The 21,549-nt window shown below is 40.2% G+C and overlaps 1 protein-coding gene across 20 annotated transcripts in view; it reads right to left on the bottom strand.

Annotated features, from left to right (window-relative positions):
- CaMKII (Calcium/calmodulin-dependent protein kinase II) overlaps positions 1–21,549 on the bottom strand; it is a 284,190-nt gene that overhangs the window by 93,408 nt on the left and 169,233 nt on the right. For all 20 annotated transcript variants that reach the window (XM_075693250.1, XM_075693266.1, XM_075693225.1 and 17 more), the window contains exons 4-6: positions 9,373–9,427; positions 6,634–6,699; positions 827–899 (exon numbers count right to left, since the gene is read on the bottom strand). In XM_075693250.1, coding sequence (XP_075549365.1) covers positions 827–899; positions 6,634–6,699; positions 9,373–9,427 — 194 coding nt within the window. The remainder of the gene's footprint in view (positions 1–826; positions 900–6,633; positions 6,700–9,372; positions 9,428–21,549) is intronic.

The following is a 21,549-nucleotide window of genomic DNA, read 5'->3' as shown; positions in this document are numbered from 1 at the left end:
ACATGTCGAGTTCAATGTACCAGTGCAACAAGTGCAGTTAATTTGTACAAGCTTAAATTACTGGAGGAATGGCAGTGTGAAGGAATGTGAAGCACTCCTGGTGCTCTCTGCTTACATTGCCATTACATGTGAATTCATACCTATGCTTCTTAGTTACATTACATAATTGAAGCAAACAGAACAAAACAACCCAAGACAAAAATCATGGTAGCCTCAGCATAAGATGCTTGTCACAAGCCTCCTTCCGCATCACCAAAAAAAGCTAGGCACACATAACTGAAATTCAAAGCATGTTATCAACATCATAAAAATTTTTTTGTAAAAGATTTCTTGCCTCTTTCTCACCCTATTCCCTAATTATACCTTTAATTTGCTAAAAGCCCAGAAAACAGACACACCGCCTGCTGTTTATGTTTCTGCATAGTGGCTGAAGCTAAACTAAAATATCCATATGTAAACAATTGCAGCTGAGGATTGAACACTTCGTGACTCAATCTTCTCTCTCTCTCTCTTTTTTTTTTTGGTGCATGAAAGTTAGCACTGAAGACTGGCATTAGCTTTGAAAGCTCTAGCCACATGATGTTGCTGTACTTCGAAGCTGTAAAACATCACCACCATAAGGAAACTCATGCTCAATATGGCCAGTCATATTCTAGCACAGCATGTCCACCTTTTCATAAAAGCTCTGTGGCTGATGCCATGTTCAAGACTGGGCTGTAAGGAATATGCACTAGTATAACTGAAAAGAGTTGAGGCCTTGCCACTGCACGAAAACTGCACTTCAGTATTTTCCTTGTATCTACACCACACAAAAGTACATACATACCTTAAGATCTCTATGAACCACATTGTTCTGATGACAATGGTTCACACTCTCCAGAATTTGTTGAATGCAGTGGCTAGAAGAAAATGAGAACGTCAAAACCAATACTAAGCAGGAAGAGCGAGCAGGTTGTAGAATGCTCAGTGTCTGCTTTTTGTTCCACCTAGCAGGCCAGGGTCACACCAGTGAGGCAATACCATTTGAGAATGTCAGATGTGAAGTGTTGCGTAATTTACAGCTTCCTTACAGATTACGATGTGGTGATAGACAGACGTTCGTAGAAATCAACAAGCTATTCAATGCAAAAAGTTTGGAAGACCCTGAGCCGATAACAAGAACTGCAACCATCACGTTTCATTGTGGGGCTACTATAGCAAATCTGGCCCTCTTATATGAGCGAACAGCACTATTTATCCAACATCCTCAGCACTGGAGCATGAGAAGGTGCCATAGTGGCGCCCTAGTAACCTGATGGTGTCCCAGTAGACTGATGGTGCCTCCAGTAAGGTGTGAAGTGCTTCCTAAGGGTTCGACAGAGGCTACACATTAGCATACGTGGGCTGTTAGCATTTTCACATTGTGCCAATGGCACTAATAGCTTCCAAAATCTTCTTACACCTTCACCTCAACACTGTACAATGCCAGTGTTAAAAATTATTGGGTGGTAGTAACAGACACTCTATAGTGGTGCTAGTTTTGTATATGGATGGTCACATTAGCATCAGCATCAGAGGAAGAAATATATGCCGCTTAAAACAATGTTCTGAGACAATAGCATGGAAGTGTGGTCCAGCAAAACAAGTGGAGAACGCAAGTTTCAGCATGTGCAGTGCCCCCTTCTTTCACTTTGTCTCACCTTTCCCACTGTTGTCCTCAAAATGGAGTCTTATAAGCTTGCATCATCAGCTGCACTTAATATAGGTAATGGGCCACATATATACATCCAAAGAAAGATAAATACAATAGATTATTTTTTTACTGCTTAAGAAAAGGACACTGTGACATGAAGGAAATCTGAAATTAGTGATCACCTCACTTTCCTTTCTTTAATTACGCTTACGAGAAGGAGATTGTGATATGTGCACAAAATAAAAAGACTTTCTTAAAAACATTTAGTGCATGAAATGCTTCAAGGTTACACACTTGAAGTGTGAAGTATTTTCCACAATCTACCTCTTCTAAAAAGAGATTAGCAATAGCGTAGGTAGAAGCAAATGTCAAGAGGCAACGGTGCGCAGAAGTGGGCTACCCTGCCAGTAGCCACGCTTCCCTCCCATTGGCTCAACTAGCATCCACAAGCGACATTCCTCTCCTGCCCTCGCGTAAGGGCCAACATGACATTCACATCATAACTCCTGCCTCCTTTCTTTCTCTTTGCTTCTTCCTGTGCAGCGTACTTCCGTTGGCAATTTTGTGGTCTGTACATTAAATGGGGATCCCGAAGTTGTTAGCACTGCTGATGGACATTTGTGCAGTTGTTAGCACTGCTGGTGGACATTTGTGTACTGGAAGAATGATGCACGACATGGAGGTGCGAGCTGCGACGTCTCTATGGACATGGAGATGGGCTCTTCTAAGGAGGAGGGCATGCGGCAGTTCACTTTCTACTAGTTTCATAGTGTACATGAGTGTAATGCTTCGCAGACATGATCATCACCATGTGATCAACACAGCGCACTTGTGCTTGATTGCAAGGCCCAAACATGGTGAGACGTCCTTTAAAGGCCAACAGTAATGAAATTTCATTTTGGCTAATTGGTCATACATAAGTAGTATATATGACTGAAGTAACCTTGACAAAGCCATATGGCTGGTAATTGCCTAGTTTTTAACTTAAGAGCTGCTAAACAGCACCTTAGCAAACACACACATCTGGTGGGAAGCTGATGTGACGCAGATGCTAGAATTGCACACGCATACTAATCCTGCTGTCCTGCTTAAATGCCTGAGCACCTAGGTAGGCACTGGTTTTCAATGTTCTCAGTACTTCATCACTTCCAGTAAGCAGTAAAAAAGTTGAATCTTGCAAGCGTTTCGTGACATATTAGCTTGTAGTTCAAATTAAAATTTTGCACAGCTGCTTTGTACTTACGCTATGAGAAATTAGCCTTTTTACAGGGTAAAATTTTTTTTATCATTGGCCTTCGAGGTGTGCACAATTTTTAAAAATATCTCAATTAATAGCACTGCTACACCAAACATGAACAAGCCACAGTTAAATAAGCTTACAACAGTTTGTTTAGTATATAAACTTGTGTTAAATGAACAATCAATATGCTGTCCTACATATGCTGCGCCAGTCCTAGGCAGCACCTTTATCACCACATATGAAAGAAGCCACGGCAATCAATTGTTCCTAGCAGCTGAAAGGCAGCTTAAATTAAATGCAGGAGAGGAGAGTTGCTGGCCACAATAGTAATAAGATGAGAATATAGTTATCCAATATATATATTATTACAAAACATCTATTATCTCATCACAAATGGCTTATGAAGTTGGTTGGTGAAGTTGGGGGAGGTATTGCTATACTGTATAAGTCTTCCATTATGCTGCAGACAATGCCTGATGTTCCGGATGTAGAAAGCATATTTTGTAAATTATACGTCAATAATTTTAGATATATCCCTGCAGGTTTGTACAGACCTCCTAACTCCACTGCTGATAACTTGGAGCGCTTGTCAACTAATATGCATTCATATGTAACGCGAGAAGATAAATTAATACTAACCGATGATTTCAACCTGCCAAATATCAAGTGGGAAACTTTTTCTTCGTATTCAATTCAAAGTGCGCAAAGTGTTATGACTGATATAGCTTTTACTTTTGATCTACTCCAAATTGGGAAGGATTTCACAAGAATTCAAAATGATTCAAGGTCCATTCTTGATTTGTTTTTTGTAAGTGGCACCATTAAAGACTGCATCTCATATACAGTAACATCTGGTATTTCTGATCATAAAGCAGTTGTCCTGGCATTGAAAAGTGCTTTAATCAATCGAACCAATAAGGTTCAATATTTTCCAAATTTTTCAAGAGCACAGGATGACTCTATAATAGATGCGCTAGCTTTTAACTACGATCACTTTCAAGGCCTTGATTGTAGTGTAAATGACCTCTGGCTTTTTTTTTTAAAGACCTCATCTTTGATTGTGTGGAACGCTTCGTTCCTAAAATATTGAAGAAGTCAGAGCGCCGCAATCCATGGATTACGCGGGAAACGTTACAGATGAGGCGGAAACTTAAGCAATTAAAAAAGAAACAGCCCTAATAAAGGACGGCGAAGAACTGAAAGCTGATATTTATAACTTGTCCGAAAAACTTCACGAAAAGATTGTCAAAGATAAAGAGTATTACCACAGCACATTACTATCAGACTTTATCAGATCATCTCCCGAGAAATTCTGGAGGGTTGTGACGCCCGCCTCTTCGTCTTCCGACACCTTTTTTATAAACGGGGAAAGTGTACAGGATGAAAAAACTGTGTGTTCTGCTTTTAATAACCATTTTAAGAGTGCATTCACAAGTGATGATGGCTGTTTACCATGCTTTTCTGCTGAACTGCCTTCCCTTCCCGACATTGTTATTTCGGAACAGGGTATTCTAAATTTATTGTTAAAGCTTGACATTAAAAAATCTCCAGGACCAGATGATATTCCGAACTGTTTTCTAAAGCGTTATGCTGAATGGTGTGCAATATATCTGTACATTCTATTTGTGAAGTCAATCAACGAAGGATCATTACCGGAAGACTGGAAAATTGCTAGAATAAAACCTTTACATGAATCGGGAGATAAATCTCACATCAATAATTACAGACAGATTTCATTAACATCAACATCTTGTAAGCTCTTAGAACATATAATTCATAAACATATAACTGGTTTTCTAGACGAACATAACGTTTTCACAAACATGCAGCATGGTTTTAGAAGTGGCCTTTCGACGACTACTCAACTAGTTGAAATCATACATGACTTTGCTAACACTCTAAACAAAGGGCAACAAACAGACGCAATATTCATGGATTTCATCAAGGCATTTGATAGGGTGTCTCATGTTAAATTGCTTCATAAGCTAGGAGCTGTGCTTAAAAATGATAAAATATTAGCATGGATTAAAGCCTACCTTACAAACCACCATCAGTTTGTTACTGTAAATAAGACAACCTCTGATATAGCTGCTGTCAATTCTGGTGTCCCACAGGAATCCGTTCTTGGCCCCCTTTCTTTTTGTTATATATAAACGATATTGTCATTAACCCCTCTGTTAAAATCAGGCTTTACGCTGACGACTGCGTTCTGTACAATGAAATAACAATGGAAGAAGACCAACTTAGGTTAAACAGGGACTTTAATAAGGTAGTTGAGTGCTGTAGACAATGGCAAATTTGCATTAATTTCGAAAAGACAGTATATATGCGGATAACTTTAAAAAAGAAGCCACTGGTACATCGCTATGGCACAGAAAACGCTTTTTTGTCAGAGGTAGCGCAATATAAGTACCTTGGCTTGTACAGAACAAAGGATCTTTCCTGGTCAAAGCACCTTGACACAGTAATAGCAAATTGTCGCCGCAAGTTGTTTTTTCTAAGACGCGTATTAAAATCCTCCACACCAACAGTACGTCTATTGGCATACAAAACACTAGTCCACCCCGTTTTAGAATATGCTTTAGTTATATGGGACCCGTTCACTAAAAGCGATATTGGAAAGCTAGAAAGCTTACAGAAAAAAGCAGTTCGATTCATCTACAATACATATGGGCATAGTTCTATTACTAACCTTTTATCTCGGAGCGGCTTGCCTTCTATAAGTGACAGAAATCGTGCATGTCGTCTAAGATTCTTTTTCCAACTAATAAATGGTCACTACAACATCGACATGTCTCACATTATTACCTATGCAACAGGTTACGCTACCAGACAGCGACACTCACTAGCTGTAACTCCATTTACAACACGTGTCAACTGCTTCAAGTATTCCTTTTTTCCGAGAACTATAGTAGATTGGAATAAGCTGGTCGATAAAACTAACACAGGACTCATTATCACTTTTCGAAACATATCTTTAACTTTTTTTTTGCACTTGCTGAGATTGTCAGTGATAGCACTGTTTGACTGTATGATTGGGAAAGATCACTGAAGTAACGTTGAAGCACTTGTTCTTGCGCCTGTGTTTTTTGCGCCTGTTTCTTGCGCCTGTTTTTTGCGCTTGTGTGAAGCGCTTGTGTGAAGCGCTTGTGTGAAGCGCTTGTGTGAAGCGCTTGTGTGAAGCGCTTGTGTGAAGAATTTTTTTAGTGCAATTTCCTATTTTTGTATTTATTTTGTTTTGCGAACTTACTCGTGTACCACGCTGCTAAGATCTTGCTTAAGATCGCAGTATTTATAAATAAAATAAATAAATAAAATGGCTTATGAAGTTGGTTCTTAAAAATGATGAAACGACCTCAGGGCAAAAGAATGCATCACAATAACAATTTTACAGCTAAATTGTGGTCTGTGCAGAAGGCATCAAGTAGTGCTTGTGCATTTGAAACAACATTAAAATATAAGCTAACACCTACATGTCTCACGTACACTAAAGAAGGTGCAAGTGGTTTTATGCACTGAAGTTCTTAAGCACTAGTATTTTATTGTGTGCAATATGCACTTCCTTATGAAACAGAAAGCAGTGATTACACTGTTACAATGCCTTGTCTGCTTCTTGCCCTGTTCTTACCGATGCTTTCCCTATGAATACGATGCACCAACCAGCCAGATGAGCAAAGACAACATTATCACGCCCCTGTAGATTACAATATATCTGCATTACCTTGCATCTGCTTCACTGTAGTATTCCCTGGCAACAATGTCCTCGAAAAGTTCACCGCCGGTGACACTGCACACACCAAAGATAAACCCGAGGGTTAGCTGTGACCTTCATTGTTTTTACACAATGCGCATTATGGGTGCTGTGCAGATAAGTCATAAGTGCATGAAAAACACTATACAGTAAGTTACAATTAAAAATGTAACAAAAACAGAAGAAGCAATTAGAAATCTGCCAACCTTAAAATCTGAAAAATGCTACCATTCAAAGCCAAGAAACACTAAAATTTGGTAAAAAATACTAAAAATTGTTTTAGTACTCCTGACAATTTATTAAAATTTGGCAGAATTTGTCGTGCCAGAACACTGAACATGCACTCTGCAATACAGTCGCCACTAGAATCTGCGCCATCAATGTGAATGCTCATGAAGTTAAAGGGAGACTAAAGGAAAATATACCATATCGGTATCCAGTAACCTACACCCAAGCAGAGCTGCACAGCGTGAACAGCTTCAGCGACTCGCAAAACATCAGTTTATAAATGACACAACAGTGGCATATGGGGAGGTGACATGGAGATTATGTCAACTCGTTTCGTTTTGGCGCACGCGGTTCAAGTTGAGAAGCAGCAGCAGGACCATCAGCAGCAGTGTCCTATACAACAATGTGATATATTGGCACGCAGAAAATGATGAAGTACTACTATACAAATACTCTATCAACCCAGCTTGACTTAATATTTTGCGTTAGTGTCCCTTTTATTCACTATATATTCATGCAATGGTGGCTGAAACTTCAGTTGCCATTATGTATTGCTTCTATGAAGTGGGTGGCAGTGTTGCAGATATAGGTCCGAATAATCATATGGGTCCGAAAAATCAGGCTCTGAAAAATCGGTTAGTGATTGTATCTGTATTCTTTTGAAATCAGGTTTGCCATAAACTAGACACAAATAACAAGCTAAAAAATTCTATTGTTATTACGACAAAAAAAATCATACATTTTTTGATAATGTAAAATTTAGAAGATATGCAGTCTTACACGGAACAACACCTGTTGATGAATTAAACACACATACAAATTAAAGGAACCAACACTTTGTCAGTGGCCGCAGGCAAAGATGTAATATGACTGGGCTCTTTTGTGTGTGAAATCTCATATTTTCTCGTTATCTGGGCACTGATAAAGTGATCAGTACCTTGAGTGAAGTCTGCCTTTTCCTAACACTCGAGTTCCTCAAATTTAAGTAAATACGAGTTAGTTAAAACATTGGCAGAGCAGTGCCATGCAAGCAAACAATTTCAGTGGCAATTTGGCGGTAAATGAGAGAGACATGCATTAGCATTAAGTTGCACCTCTCTAAGGTCCCGGATCCATGATTTATATTGTATTCACCATATTGCAAAGTGTTGTTCAGGAGCTCACTCGACACGTCCTTTGTATTGTCTGACCGGAGCAGACCACTGTCAGCTTCACTATATGCGAGTATATTTACCCACACACACACATGTACACACACACTTCTAAGCTCTCCCATCCGCTCTCTTCCACTTGATCAGCTTCACACACTTCAAACACACACATCTTTCCACTTTGACACTCCTAATGCTAACGCTTTAAAACATGATGTTGACAGTTTCTGGCTAAAATCACAAGAAAATAGTCCCATTCTGAATTGCATATGCGATGACAATAACTTTGACTTGCGAGCATCTGGAACAGCTATATGTGATCCAGTCAATAACAAGAATACTATGCTAACTCATGTAAACATGGAACTGAATTCACCTCAGAATGGGTTTCAACACTAGATGTAAAAAGTAAGCCCCCGTTGCATGAGTGCCGATGCCTAGTGGAGGGCTCAAATTAGAGAAGAAAAAGGTGTATGCTTTCCAAAAGTAATTGTAATTGGTGCAATTTAATACTTCAAAGCCTCACTACAGCTATGACAAGCTTCAGTGGATGGATCCAGATTACTTTTTGAGTGCTTGGTGTTTTTTAATGAGTGCCAAAATTTAAGTGAATGAGCATTTTTGAATTCTGCCCCCATCAGAATGCAGCACCCTGTCCAGGGATCAAATTTGTCCCCTTATGCTAAGCAGCAGATCATCATATCCAGAGCGACTAAAGTGGATGCAAATGAAAATCATGCCATAAGCTTCCAAGCCAATGCATGCCCAGACAACCTAAATATTTCTTCTGGATGTCAGGCTACTCTGAATAATCTTACACGTAGGGAAATAAAACTGAGCAGTTAAAGCAGACCATAACAAGCGAAAGGCCACATACTATCAATGTTTTCAAAGGTTAAACATCTTGACAACTCTTTCCTGTTTTATGCTTTAATCATCCAAAGTGCAGGCTTTGAAATAACATGTCGCTATTCCGTATGTTGCAGTATTTATCAATGGAAATAATGTTAGATTTTTCAAAGCAGTCACAATTATTGAAATTATGCGCCCGCTAGCAATTATTAATAAAGTTTAACAACCCAGAGCAAGCAACATAGTGGCTATGACAGATGTTGTGGTGGAAGGTGCTGGATTACTTTTGCCCAGCTAGTGTTCTTTAATAAACACTCAAGGCACAGTGAACAAGCACTTTTGCATTCCGTCCCTACCAGAGCACGGCCACCACCACTATGAATAAAACTTGCGACCTCGTGCTCAGAAGCTGAGTGCCATGGCCGCTGGGCCACCACAGCAGGCAACACATATGCTTTGAAACGAGAATGAAACTTACAGATCAAAAATTAAATAATGGTATCCTTCCTCTTGTATACTGTCATGAAGCCGCACTGCAAAATACAAATGCAAAAACATACATTATCGCACTTCACAAAAACAGATGAAAAATTACAAGTAAACACTTTCTAAAATCTGCACACAAATTATTTAACTGTAATGCTGCAATTTCACAAAAATATCACTATGTTTGCTAGGCGTTATAAAGGAATCTAAAGTGAAAGAAAAAGAGCACAAGATTCTGCAAAGAAACTTGGAATTACATGACATACAGAAAGTTTAAATGGTGCAAGAAAAAAGCTCATGCTTTTTCTTTATTTCTTTTTTTCCCCTTGTGCCTTGGCAAGTCACAGCATTGAAAGCTATTAAACGACACTTGACTCTTGCTTGATTACATATGCAAGAGTGCTTCATCTTCCAATGCTAATGCATTTTATACCCTCTAAGCCTTTCAGCAGAGGTAAGAAGAACATCTTTTCAATTCCATCCACCTGCGACTAGATCTTGAAAGCATTTGCCTTTAAGAATGCAATCACAACCAAGAAGCATTCTCAATGTTTGTCAGAATATTGTATTGATTTGCGTTCTTTCGGCCTAACGTAATATATGCGAGGGGCATGCACTCAGCTTCTCCATGACAGCTAACAATACCTGCTAATGGAAGTCATATTCAACCCAAAATTTACTTTGCAAATTATGGCAGCTCATTAAGGCCAGTTTCAGCCTCTCTATGCAAGCCTCATAACCTAAATAAACAGATTATAGATCACGAATTCAACACTGAAAACACAATACCACTACAGCATTACTAAGGTATCACCGAACTTTGTACAATGGCAGGGATCGGAAGCTCATCACAATAGTTAGTTAATTAGTTAGTTAGTTAGTTAGTTAGTTATGACATAAAAGCAACTACTGCTATGATGTGCCATGCACAGGATGAGAATATACAAGTTGATGAAAGTGCTTCAAGCAACAAAATTTATTACTTCAGAGTTTGTTTAAGAAACCTGTTTCTGCTAGAAACTTAAAATATCGTATAGAGATAGGAGTGCATTTTCAGCTAGGATTAGGAAGGTATGAAGTGGTGTTAGTGTTTTGTAAAGTTCATAAAAATATTTGTCTTTTTTCCTCTAATGCCGGATATGTTATTAAAATGTGATTCCTAGTTAAGAGGTTCTTGGCACTGATTACAAACCGCTTGTTGTTCCTTTTTCAAGAAAAAGTTATGCGCGAGATGGGGTGGGTGTCCAACATGAACATGACATAGAATAACTTCCATCAAACATTCCTGGTGGTATGATGTCTTGCACCAATACAGTATGGGCTTTACTATTTGTAGGTTATTGTCAACTTGACAGTCCCAATCCTTTTGCCACTTTGAGGCGATTGCAGCACGGACCACCCAGACACAGTCCTTGAATGGAAGATTTATTTCTGTTAGCCTTTCATGGGCTGTCACTGCTGCATATTGGTCCACCTTTTGATTTCCCAGGATTGCATGTGGCTTGGAACCCAAAAGAGACGAATTAATTTACCATTATTTTTACTTTTGCTAAGCATTCTCAGGATGCCACCGAGAAGAGGTTCGCACTCTGCTTTTCTATGGAGGGGATTAAGTGAATTGAGAGTGGACACGGCAGCACCGCTACAACGATGTCATGTAACATACTGCTCTTCGTGCATGTTTTCTGCGCTCTCCTGAGCTTCGCCTCAGACAGAGTGGTGGCATCCTTGGTCAACCCGCTTTTCCTGCATCGCAGCAACGCCGTTTCATATTCAGCTTCTCTCGTGCACAATGGTTCTAGCGGATCATCCGGGGGCGGCTGTACTGGCCGCACTCCGGAGGGGCCGCACGTGGATACCGTCTTCTGCGCACCTTCCTCGGACACGATGACATCAGGATACATGCCTAAGACAGACTGGCTGCTCGTTATAAATACGGACTCATGGCTTATCGGCTTCAGTGGACATGGCAGCATCGCTACAACGATGTCACCTAACATCCCACTCTTCGTGCAGGTTAGTGACAAGAAATACAGATTCCACAGCAATGATCCTTGTCTCGTAGTGCTGCCATGTCCAGAAACGTTGCTTCGCTGTATGTCTGATCGTTTTCCGGTGGGGAGCCTGTTACTGAGCCTATCGGGCGACATTGGAGAGAATCCAAGGCCTATGGCAGAACAAATGTACAAAGAAATGCTGTAGAATCAGAAAGAGATACTTTCTAAACTATCGGCGATTCAACTTAAACATGACTCGTTTGAAGCACAGATGCTGGATATGCACAAGCGACTTTGCTCCATTGAAAGCACAGTACAAAGCATCGATGAAACTCGGGGCAGGCTTGGGAACCTCGAAATTGTCTCAAATCCTATGACGAAACAAGAAGTCTGATTAATCGAGTAGATGATCTGGATAACCGATCGCAGCACAATAACCTGATAATTAGAGGTGTGGTAGAGGATGACCATGAGACTGAAGATATACTGCTGAAGAAAGTTAACGATGAGGTGGTTAGTGCCATTTTGGGAGTACAAGTTAGTTCAATCGAAAGAACACAAAGGCTTGGCAGGAGGCTGGCTGGTAAGACCCGCCCGATAATTTTCAGGGTGGCAGACTAAAAGGACAAAGCGAGAATTCTGAGTAACTGTTCAAGACTTAACGGAACGAATAAGTGTTTGCGAGGGATTTTAGAAGAGAGTTGCGGAAATAAGAAAAAACTTGTGGAACTCAGCTGCAGAAGAAAAAAAGAAGGCAGTAAAGTTAAGTTTATTTTTGATAAACTAAATATAAAAAATGTCCTCTATGCCTGGAACGAGGAAAAGAACGAAAGATACAAGTGTGGTAGTGAATCAAGAATAGTCAGTGACTGACATGAGCATAAAAAATGTCGATCTCTCAAAATAATCAATGTAAATGCAAGAAGCAAGTTAAATAAGGGAGAGGCACTAGAGTTGATAATTTTGGAGCACGAACCCGACCTGATCGTGATTACGGAGACATGGCTGAACAACAGCATATTTGATGTAGAAGTTACGCCCCCGGGGTATAGCATAGTTAGAAAAGACCGATCCGGAAGCGGTGGAGGTGTCACAATCCTGATTAAGCAAAACATACTCTTTACTATTATAGCAGTCCCAGGTGATATCGAAAGCATTTGGATCAAGACAATGTTAATTAATTGCAGTGTTTTTATCGGAGGCGTATACAGAGCACCAAATACGACGACAGAGCAAATTCTTCAACTTTGTAAATTCATGGATTCCGATTTTAAACAGGGCAACATGTTTGCGAACTGCCTGGATCAGGGAAACCGTGACTGCAGGTGCTTTGGAGGAGCTGGAGTCGAAGGCAGCCAGACAGGCGGCCTCGATCTCACGCTGGATGATCCTGGTAACGTTGTCAGTGTTGTTGGGATGAGAAGCGTCGGCACAGGAAGATGTCGCTGGGGTGTTGGGCAGACAGGCAAACTGCTGGTCGATACGTCGGCTTTTAGGGAGTTCCAGGTGGCGCCACTCTTTTATAACTGTGTCCATCGTCGCCACGTTGTTGAAAACGAGCAAGTTGAAGGCGTCATCGGCATTGCCATTGAGGATGTGGGAAACCTTGTCTGACTCAGTCATTGTTCTTTTGGGTGATTTCAATCTTCCGGATATTAATTGGAGCTCATATTTACCTGGAGAAACAAATGTGTCACTCAGTGAACAATTATTAGAATTAATATTCTGTTACAACCTTGTACAAGTCGTAAATGATTACACGCGGATTTGTGCATCAAGATCTTCCATTCTAGATCTTTTTTCTTGTGTCTAATTCTCTAACTAGCTATATAAATGAACGCGAAGTTCTTGAAGGTATAGCTGATCATAAAATGATTATGCTTTCTTTTAACTTGTCTCCACTCTCTTTGGATAAGTAATTATTGAAGCAGATATTGAATTTCCATGCTGCGGATTATGTTAGCAAACTAGACTATCTTGAACATTCCTTTGACGAGTTTACTACAATATACGAATGCAAGGCTAGTACGGATCGCTTGTGGGAACATTTTTCATCAGTGGTGGCTCATTGCATTGAACATCTTATTCCTAAATCAAACAAAAAAAGAAAGCAGAAAAATCCATGGATAACCAGAGAAATAGTTCCTTCAAAACGAAGAATCCAAAAGAAAAGGAAAGCATGTTCTAAAAACTCGAGCCCGGAAATGTTGAATACCCTATGACAAATGAGGAAAGAACTGTACTGTCTTGTTCGGGATTTGAGGCGTAAGTTCTATAACATATCACTGAAAACGTTCTTCTCGGATGAACCTGCTAAGTTATGGCGATATGTTAACCCATCAACGAAATCTTATTCTTCACATAGTCAAAAAGTCACAGAGAAGCGCATAGAAGCTTTTAATTATTTTTTCCTTTTCTGTATTCACCCGTGACGACACAACGGTACCGATCTTGCGTCTTTCTCCTGACCGTCCTTCAGCTACAATGTGGTGATTAATGAAGCAGGCGCCCTACACTTTCTTTTGCATAACAATGTTAAAGAAAGTGTCGGTACAGACGGCATTCCCAATGAGTTTTATATCGGTACGCTGAGTGGATAGCTAAATACTTAACGATTATATTTCAATCATCCATTAGCCAAAGTACCGTTCCTAGAGCTTGGAAACGGACCAAAATTGTACCCAATCATAAGGGTGGCATCACAACAGACGAAGGCAACTACAGGCCCATTTCCCTTACGAGCACCTGCTCCAAGTTACTGGAGCATATTATTAGTGAACACCCTTCAAATTATCTCAAAACATAATTTATTGTCACCAACTCAACACGGATTCTGCAAGGGTCTGTCTACCATAACGCAACTCGTTGAATTAGTTCATAACCTCTCTGAAACAATCAATGACCGTCAACAGATATATCTCATTTTTTTAGATTTCTCCAAAGCATTTGATAAAGTATCCCACCAAAATTGTTGTTGAAGAATGATGCTTTCTTTAAACATTCTAATATCACTAACTGGTTCAAATCTTATCTTCAGTCACGAGAACAATACGTCAAAATAGGTGGCTGTAAATCATGTCTCCTACCAGTACTGTCAGGGTTATCTCAAGGCAGTTTACTAGGGCCCCTCCTATTCCTAATATTTATTAATGATGCTGCAACTTGTACAACTGTTCCACTACAATTATTTATGGACAACTGTCTGTTATACAATAAGGTAACATGACTAGACGATCAACTGGAATTACAGGCTAGTTTACGAAAGGTTAATGAATGGTGTGGCCAATGGCAAATGATGCTAAACCCAGATAAATCTGTGTCTATGTCCATAACGAGAAAAAAAGGTTATTCATGCTAACAGCTACAAAATTCGCAACACTGAACTGAAAAAGGTAACTCAACATAAATAGTTAGGTGTACTATTTACCGAAGACCTCAGATGGAACGCACACATAGATGTGGTATGCAATAAAGCCAGTAGAGTGCTATGAAGTCTCAGACGCAACTTACGCAGTGGTACACCTGAAATAAAAAACCTGGCATATAAGACCTTAATAAGATCCATTATAAAATATGCAAAAATATTGCCACAAATGGCAATAAATCATCACAAATTAGATGGAGTCCAGCGTTTAGCTGCTAGATTTATATTTAACAAATATCGCTATTGTCACTCCCCTAGCGAATTGTCCCGGAACGCAAATCTCTCTGCTTTAGAAGTTAGGACAGCAGTGGACAGGTTAAAATTTCTCTTCCTCATCATTCATAATAAACTTAAAATTAATGGGTTTGACTTCTTCAAATTATCGCCCAACGCACGCTTCCGACATGGACAAAGCATGTATATCAAGTCACCATTAACATGAAATTACACTTTTAAATATAGCTATTTTCCTAGAGTAATTAAGGAATGGAACATGCTGCCCTATTTACTGGTTTTCTCTTCTTTTTTAAGTACATTTCTAGAGGAGCTGCAGATTGTTCAGGTCAAGAAGTGTTCTGATCTGCTAGATTAATAACACCGCACTGTGGTCCTGACGAGCACAATTGTGCTCAGAATATTACTTCTGTGAATATATGTGAAAAAGCAGTGCCTTTATTTGTATTATTATCATTATCTTCATTGTTGCATGTGCGATTCTTCATTGTATTGTAAATATTGACTGTATCTCCATTCCTGTAATGACCCTTTGGGGGTTAACAGTATCAGTAAACAAACAAACTAACTAACAAACAAACAAACAAACAAAATCTGTGAAGACAACTTTTTTTAAAATAATTTCCTGTTACTATTTTTTCCAAAGCCATAAGCAGGGCATATACTTTGGCTGTAAAAACCAAAGCAAACTGTGGCAGCCTAAGACAATTTTCCAAGTGTTCCGATGACTGCACTTCTGACAAGTTCGTTTCTCTAGGACCCGTATGTAAAAGTTGGTGTAGTCATTGTATTTTTCTTGCAATTCTGAGAAATCTTGCATTATGTGTTCACGCAGTGTTTCTTTATTCATGTGGTGTGTTAGTGTGAAATCACAAAAATGTGCAAAATCATACCATGGGGGCAGTCTGTTCAGCCTTTCGGCAGCCCTAGGAACCTTGCTCGCAACACTGCAGTTTCGACACATTTCTTCAAAACGAAGGAAAAGTGGCTTCACGCTATGTGGTTTGTTGGTATAGTGCATTCTGTTCATGGTGTAAGTGAAAAGAGTGTAGGCAAAGCTGCGTTTCTGAGTACATATGAAATTGTGAGCAAGGCTCTTCGCTGCTCCAAACAGGATTCATTACTATCGGCATATAGGCTTTCTATTGGTGAGGTACTGTACGCATCAGCTGCTTAGCGTAGTCTATGATTGTGCGTGGGATCAAGACGTTTGAGGTACGACTGCCTTGCTGACCCATAAACTATACAGCCGTAGTCAAGAATGCTGCGCATGACAGAGCAGTAAATTCGCAACAGGCATGTTTCGTGGGCACCCCAATGCTTATGTGACAGGACATTCAGGATTTCAAAGGCTTTGTTTGCCTTAGTTCTTATGCTGCTAATGTGGGCAATGAAATTTAGTTTATTATTGAAAATTATTCCTAAAAACTTTTGTTCGTGCTTAAATGGTAGTGGAATTTTATATAATTTGAGAGCTGAGTCCGGGTGTAACCTCCTTTTTTATGAAGACGCACCTACCACAGTTTTTTTGTGCAGAAAAACAGAATCCATTTTTATTGGCCCATTATGTCAACCTGTCTATTGTTATCCGGATTTGCCTTTCGCATGTAGACATACACAAGGCACGGCTTGCAATTTGAAAGTTGCCGACATATCAAGAGTACATAATGTTGGATGGTATAACTGAGTCTATGCAGTTCATCTTCACCACGAAAAGCGTACTGCTTAATATGCAACCCTGTGGGACGCCATTTCCTTGGACAAAGACTCGGGACAATGTTGCACCCAGATGGACTTGAAATATTTAATAGAAAATCGGCCAGAAAGTTAAGCATTCTGCTGCGCGTATTCCTAGTGTTGCTAAATCTTGCAAAATACCATACCTTCATGTGCCGTATGCTTTTTCGACTTCGAAAAAGAGCACTAGGCAGTGTTGTTTGTAAAGGAATGTTTCATCTATGGTATGTTCAACCCAAACAAAATGGTCAGTTGTTGAGCAGCCTTTCTTGTAACCACACTGGTGAGTATCTAGTAAGTTATCTGTTTCGAGAATGTATGTTAATCTTATATTTATTATGCTTTCATATGATTTTACCAGGCAACTTGTTAGTGCTATAGGTCTATAGCTGCTGGGAGTACTTGGTGACTTTCCCGCTTTCAGGAAGTGAACAATAACTGCTTTTTTCCACTCTGCAGACATTTTAGCCGTTTCCCAGATGGCATTAAAGAAATGCAACAAGGCCTTCACTGCGTTCTGGGAAAGGGGGGCAGCATAGTTTAATGTATTTTGTCAGGACCATGAGTTGTCTTCTTACCCAAAGAGATTACTCTGTTTATTTCATGGAGCACTAAAGGGGCATTAAATGGTCTATCTGAACTTCCTGTTTTCTGAAGCTTTTTTTTTTTTTTCTGCAGACTGTGTTTTAGGAAGGTTCCAGACTAGTTTGCTGAGCTAGATATGGTGTAGAAATGCTAGCCTAATATGTCTGCTTGTTCCTGTAGACTTGTTTGCGTGCCTGAAGCTGAGAGTATGGGCATTGTGTAGGGAGCATAATCACCCCTAAACTTGCGAACCTGGTCCCACACTCTCTTGGATGTGGTTGAGCTCTTAATCAATAAAATATAACTTTTCCATGAGTTTCTTTCTGCTTGCCTGCAGATATACCTTGCTTTCACTTCACTTTGTTGAACGACAGAAGATTATCTTGTGTTGGGTACCTTCCAAAGATACCCCATGCTTTGTTTTTAAGTTTTTTTTAGCTTCTGTACACTCGTTCGTCCACCAGAGTTTTAGTTTTTTTTTCTTAAGAATCCAATAGAATGGGGAATAGCTTCTTCCGTCACAGCAACTATGCAAGCAGTAATCCTCTCATTCATTTCATCTATGCTTAGGTAATCTAAAATCACTTTATCCAGGCTAGCTTTTTCGGTGAAGAGAAGCCAAGTTGCTAGATGAAGTTTCCAATGGAGTGCTCTAGAAGGTAGGATAGGTAGCGTGGATGTTAGTTTTATATATGCGGGCATATGGTCCCTACCGTAGGGATTAGCTATTACATTCCATAGGAGATCAGTGAATAGAGATGGTGAACACAATGCAAAACCGAGGCAACTCATAGCTCCTGCACTTGGGGAGCATTAAGTTGCAGCACTAGTGTTTAAAAGGCATATGTCATTTGTTAGGATAAAATCTTCAAGTGCTTGTTTGTCCCCTGGTGTCGGTTGTTTTGCTAGCCCATAATGTGTTATGTGCGTTAAAATCCCCCGCTATTAAAAAAGGTTCAGGTAGCTGGTTTAAAATTAACTCTAGATCTCTTCTCAAAATGTGAATATAGTGGAATGTATAATGAACAAATGGTGATGGTTTTGTGGGCTAAAATGGTGACAGGAACTGCTTTTATGTGACTGTTAATGGCAACTTCTGAAACTGTGATACCGCCCTGCAGAACAATGGCTACACCACCTGAAAGCCGGCTCGCTTGAGTACAGTCGCGCCATACGACAGTAAAGCCCTTTAAAAATATTTATATTTTTCACCTAGGTTTGTTTCCTGTAAGCACAAGGCCACAAGAGAGAAGTTCCCTAACATGCCTTTGATGTCACCTAAGGTGCGTAAGAGTCCTCTGCAATTCCAGTGCATAATGAAAGCCATGTTAAAAGCGATAACCTTTAGGTTATCGCTTTCTTATTTAACATGGTTATTGGGACTTTGTCCTTCTTTCCGTGCTCGAGAAAGCACTTGTCCTTCGGTGTGGATGACACGGGGTTTTTGTGTCTACCTCCATTGCTCTCACTGAGGCATTGGGGGACCGAGAGTTGGGCGCCGAGACATGTGTACTGGGCCTTTGGGTTCGATTGAATTTAGGGACCTGCGGGTCTGGTGTCTGCAGGACCTTTGAAGAGGATGAAGCAGCACTGGCTGCTTCCACAACAGTAGCAGGAGGGGTCACTGCAGGAACACTATGCGTAGGCTTTGAGGACTCCTGAGGCCATTGTGACACTGCCCCCGTCTGCGTCACATCGGCATAACTTCTTCTCGAAAGGTATGACAATCGCTTTCTTGCTTCAAAGAATGATATTTTTTTCTATAATAGTTAGTGCAATTACTTCCTTTTCTTTTTTCCAGCAAGGGTAAGACTGCGAGTAAGCTGGGTGGTCTCCATTGCAGTTAACGCAATGTGGGGAAGAAGTGCAATTGTGAGATTAGTGATCATTGGAGCTGCATTTAGCATAAGTCGTTTGTCCTCGGCATGCATGTGAAGCATGCCCAAACCTTTGACATTTACCCCAGGGATCCTGGGGTGAATCCCCAGGATCCCTCCCTTCCACAGACACAGCTAAGTCACACACGGCTACACGCTGGAGGGTACAATCCTCATGTGCTCAGGTATGCGGTGTTGCAACACACCAAATGCTTGCTGACGCAGACACCCCTGAGGGGTCATCACAATGGGCATCTTCCAGTGGAATACCATATTTGCAACGCAGCGGTGTAAGGATCTTAAAGAGGTCCTGAAGCAGCCCTTGGACTTGGTCAAAGAACACAATCTGTGGACAGCATACGCTGCTGAGAACATCTCAGTCAACTTTTGCAGTTGTGCATGGCACGTAGAGCTTACAAGCAGAGCGCGAAGTCACCTTTTTCTCAAACACTTTTTTTTCAAACGAGACTTTCTCCTCACTCGTTTCGAAGCTGCCGATGCATGCCATATGTCGCCATATGCAAGATTCCCATAGACGGCTGCTACAGTGAAAATCTTCATTTTGAATTTTGGTCAGAATTACATACTTCTGGAAGAAGACGAAGAGAAGCACTATCAACAACGAAAATTTATTTCTGGGATCAGTCACCCAAACAACCACTTGCACATTGATATCAACCATGAAGATACACGTACATGACGCATGAAAACAATCTAAAACTGGTACATCAAGGAAACAAAATAAACCTTAATGAGATATTGCAAATGCGGTCAGCTTTCATGGCATGTGCAAATAATCTAACTCTCTCATGGACAATGAGAGTGATGGTTTGCTGATGCATTGGTCAATAACCAAGAGGATTTGCTCGGTTTCTATTATTAATCTTACACACAAGCACCTATCCCTATCCATAATAGTGGTGTCTTCTAGAAGTGGGCGACATGGGCGACATGGACAGAAATAGTGGTGTCTACGTGGACATCCAAAATCAAATCACGGTCAGGCTAGAGGGGAGATGTGTGCACTCTTTTTATAGCCTGTTCTTCCGTGCTAGCTCCCACCTTTCACTGCAGATAGATTGTGGCGCATTCACCCTACCCTTTCCAGCTTAGCGGAATGTCACTGGACAAAATCCCGACTGAACAATGGGGGGCCAACGGAAAAAAAAAACTTCTCTCTGGGCCATTACGACCAATTTCCTTTGACTATGCCTTTGACACTCCCATGTCCTCTCAGCTGAGAGGAGGTAGGGGAGGTTTAACTGCACTCCAGTGAAAAAATCATTATCTACATTTCTAAGCTATTAGTTGCTGTAGTTATTTCAATAATGTCAAACAGGGTGTACGTTACAGCAGCCAAAGGGACAGGGATGGATAATATTTCGTTTATTTATGGTGCCATAACGCTCCACTTGCCATTTTGTTTGTTTCATTATGTCCACTGTTGCCTAGCTTTCCGAGTTTGTATGCGCGTGGATTTCTATATCGTTTTCTCTCCTTCCTCAATTGCATGTGATGTATTAAACATGTCCTAGTATACCAAGCCTTTCACTCAGCTACACTCTCCCGTTATCATTAAACTTTCTCTCACCAACGTGCATGTATTTTAACATACTAGTTAATGTAAACAGTTTCCTTGCAACACATTCTTGGAATAGACAAGTTCTGTGTATGATGGATGGGAAGTACAGGGTAAATAACATAACATGGCAGTGAGTGCTAAGAAGTTATTACTTGAAGATAGCAGTCTCGCATAATGCAGCTCCAACTTTGTAAGCACTTTAGCTCAGTGCAGCCAAAATGCAAAATATATATTTTGTTCACTACTGTATATGTGCCAAGCAAACAAAAATAAATGTCAGATTATCATCTGAAGATGTCCTCTTTAGTGCAAATGCGGATCTTTAGATACCATTAGCCATGTTCTATGCAGTGAAGCTCATTTTCTAGACATCACAGAACAGCCAGAACCAAAACAAGGCTTTTCAGTCTTCTGTGTTTTCGCAGTACTTACAGTGTGAATTTCAAGTGATAACAAAGCTCAAGCTTGAACAAAGTCTGCAAAACTACTGCTTAAAGCTGTAGAAGAAAATTCAAGTTTGTTTCACTATGAAGTGTTGTACACCACCTTTGTCGTATGCCACTGTAAGTAATGTCAAAATTTTAGACCAAGTAAACTGCCATTGGGAGTCACACACTTCCCAAAATCCAACTAGATATTTTCGTATGACCAACTATAAGGTTTGTACGAAAAAAATTTTAATCAGCAGTTCTTAAAGGGAAGCTGAAGAGTCTGTCGAATTCAATAAGACGCT

This window comes from Dermacentor variabilis, chromosome 1 (genome assembly GCF_050947875.1).
Source record: "Dermacentor variabilis isolate Ectoservices chromosome 1, ASM5094787v1, whole genome shotgun sequence".
NCBI lineage: Eukaryota > Metazoa > Arthropoda > Arachnida > Ixodida > Ixodidae > Dermacentor > Dermacentor variabilis.
This window is presented reverse-complemented; position numbering and strand designations above follow the sequence as displayed.